Raw genomic sequence first — 2,114 nt, 5'->3', positions numbered from 1 at the left:
CTTTTCCGCATGTTTCGCACATGTTTTCTTTAATTTTCAAATTAACTTCACCTATGTGCTTTGTCAGATCACTTTAATGACAAAAGAACTTCCTACACTCATCGCATTAGTGATCTTTAATTTTTTCATGAACTGTGGCAATGTGTCTATTCAAGTTACTTTTTTCACCAAAAGATTGCCCACATTCCTCGCACGTGTGTTCTTTAAGTTTCAAATGAACCACATCTATATGCTTCATAAGATTACTTTTTTGTCCAAAAGACATGCCACACTCTAAGCATTTGCGAACTTTAACTTTTTTATGAATTGTGGATATGTGTCTATCTAAGTTACTTTTTGAGCCAAAAGACTTTCCACATTCTTCACAGATATATCCTTTGATTCCGAAACGAACTGAATCGACGTGGTTCATCAAGTGAGTTTTTTGTCCACATAACTTCACACATTTGTCTTCTTTGAGTTCTAGATGAACTGCATCTATATGTTTCATCAGATCAATTTTTTGTCTAAAAGACTTGTCACGCTCTCCGCATTTCTGTCCTTAAAGTTCCAGATGCGCTGTACTAATGTGTTTTATCAGATCACGTTTATAACCAAAAACCTTTCCACATTCCTTACACATGTGTTTTTTGAGTTCCAGATGAACTGTATCTATATGCTTTGTTAGATTATTTTTTTGTCCAAACGACTTGCCGCATTCTTCACATTTGTGTTCTTTTAGTTCCAGATGAACTGTATCAATGTGCTTCATCAGATTACTTTTTACTCCAAAAGATTTGCCACATTCCTCACACATGTGTTCTTTGAGTTCCAGATGAACTGTATCAATGTGCTTCATCAGATAACCTTTATCACTAAAAAACTTTCCACACTCTTTACATTCATGATCTTTGATTTTTTTATGTACTGCGTCAATGTGTCGATTCAAGGCATGTTTAAACCCATAAGACTTTCCACATTCTTTGCATATATTATGTTCATTGATTAATAGATGAACCACATCGATGTGACGCATAAGACTACTCTTTCGTCCAAAAGCCTTGTCACACTCTCCGCATTTATGATCTTTTATTTTTTCATGAACTGTGGCAGTGTGTTTATTCAATTCACATTTATAACTGAATGACTTTCCACACTCTTCGCATTTGTGACCTTTGATTTTTTCATGGACTATACTCATATGTCTATTTAAGTCTCTTTTATAACAAAAAGACTTTTCACATTTTCCGCACTTATGTTCTCTAAGTTCCAAATGAACTACATTTATGTGCCTCATCAGACTCTCTCTAAATCCAAACGACCTGCCGCACTCTTCACACATATGTTCTTTGAGTTCCAGATGAACTGCATCTATGTGCTGCATTAAAGTCTGCTTTTTTCCAAAAGACTTGCCGCACTCTTCGCATTTGTGATCTTTGATTTTTTTATGTACTGCGTCAATGTGTCGATTCAAGTCCTGTTTAAGACCAAAAGCCTTTCCACATTCTTTGCATATATGTTCTTTGATTAATAGATGAACCACATCGATGTGTCGCATAAGATTATTCTTTATTCCAAAAACCTTGTCACACTCTCCGCATTTGTGTTCTTTGATTTTTTTATGTGCTGCGTCAATGTGTCGATTCAAGTCCTGTTTAAGACCAAAAGCCTTTCCACATTCTTTGCATATATGTTCTTTGATTAATAGATGAACCACATCGATGTGTCGCATAAGATTATACTTTATTCCAAAAACCTTGTTACAATCTTCGCATTTATGATCTTTGATTTTTTCATGAACTGTTGCAATATGCTTAGCCAAACTCCTTTCATAACCAAAAACTTTTTTACACGTGTCGCACGAGTAATTTTTGATTCTTTGATGGACATTCATAACGTGATCATTCAAACGTTTTTTCATGACAAAAGACTGTCCACAATCGTCGCAAACAAATTTCTTTAGTTTCAAATGAACTCCATCCACGTGATTGTTCAAATTTCGTTTAGTTAGGAGAATCTTACCGCAATAATCGCATTTGTGACGTATTTTAGCATTTTGATTTTTAAGCTTATGTTTTTCCAAAGCCGACATTGTAAAAATCTTTCAACTTTTCACTTTTAAATTGAAACATCTA

General features: G+C 34.5%; 1 protein-coding gene across 1 annotated transcript; it reads right to left on the bottom strand.

The window, feature by feature from the left end:
• Window positions 1-522: 522 nt before the first annotated feature.
• On the bottom strand, window positions 523-2,114 carry LOC106660495 (zinc finger protein 780B-like). Its single transcript, XM_014383467.2, has one exon. The coding sequence runs from the start codon at window positions 2,069-2,071 to the stop codon at window positions 542-544; it is 1,530 nt and encodes a 509-aa protein (XP_014238953.2). The 5' UTR covers window positions 2,072-2,114; the 3' UTR covers window positions 523-541.

Source organism: Trichogramma pretiosum, unplaced genomic scaffold (genome assembly GCF_000599845.2).
Source record: "Trichogramma pretiosum strain Unisexual culture from Peru unplaced genomic scaffold, Tpre_2.0 scaffold61, whole genome shotgun sequence".
Lineage (NCBI taxonomy): Eukaryota > Metazoa > Arthropoda > Insecta > Hymenoptera > Trichogrammatidae > Trichogramma > Trichogramma pretiosum.
The sequence above is the reverse complement of the archived record's forward strand: the minus strand, read 5'-3'. Positions and strand labels throughout refer to the sequence as shown.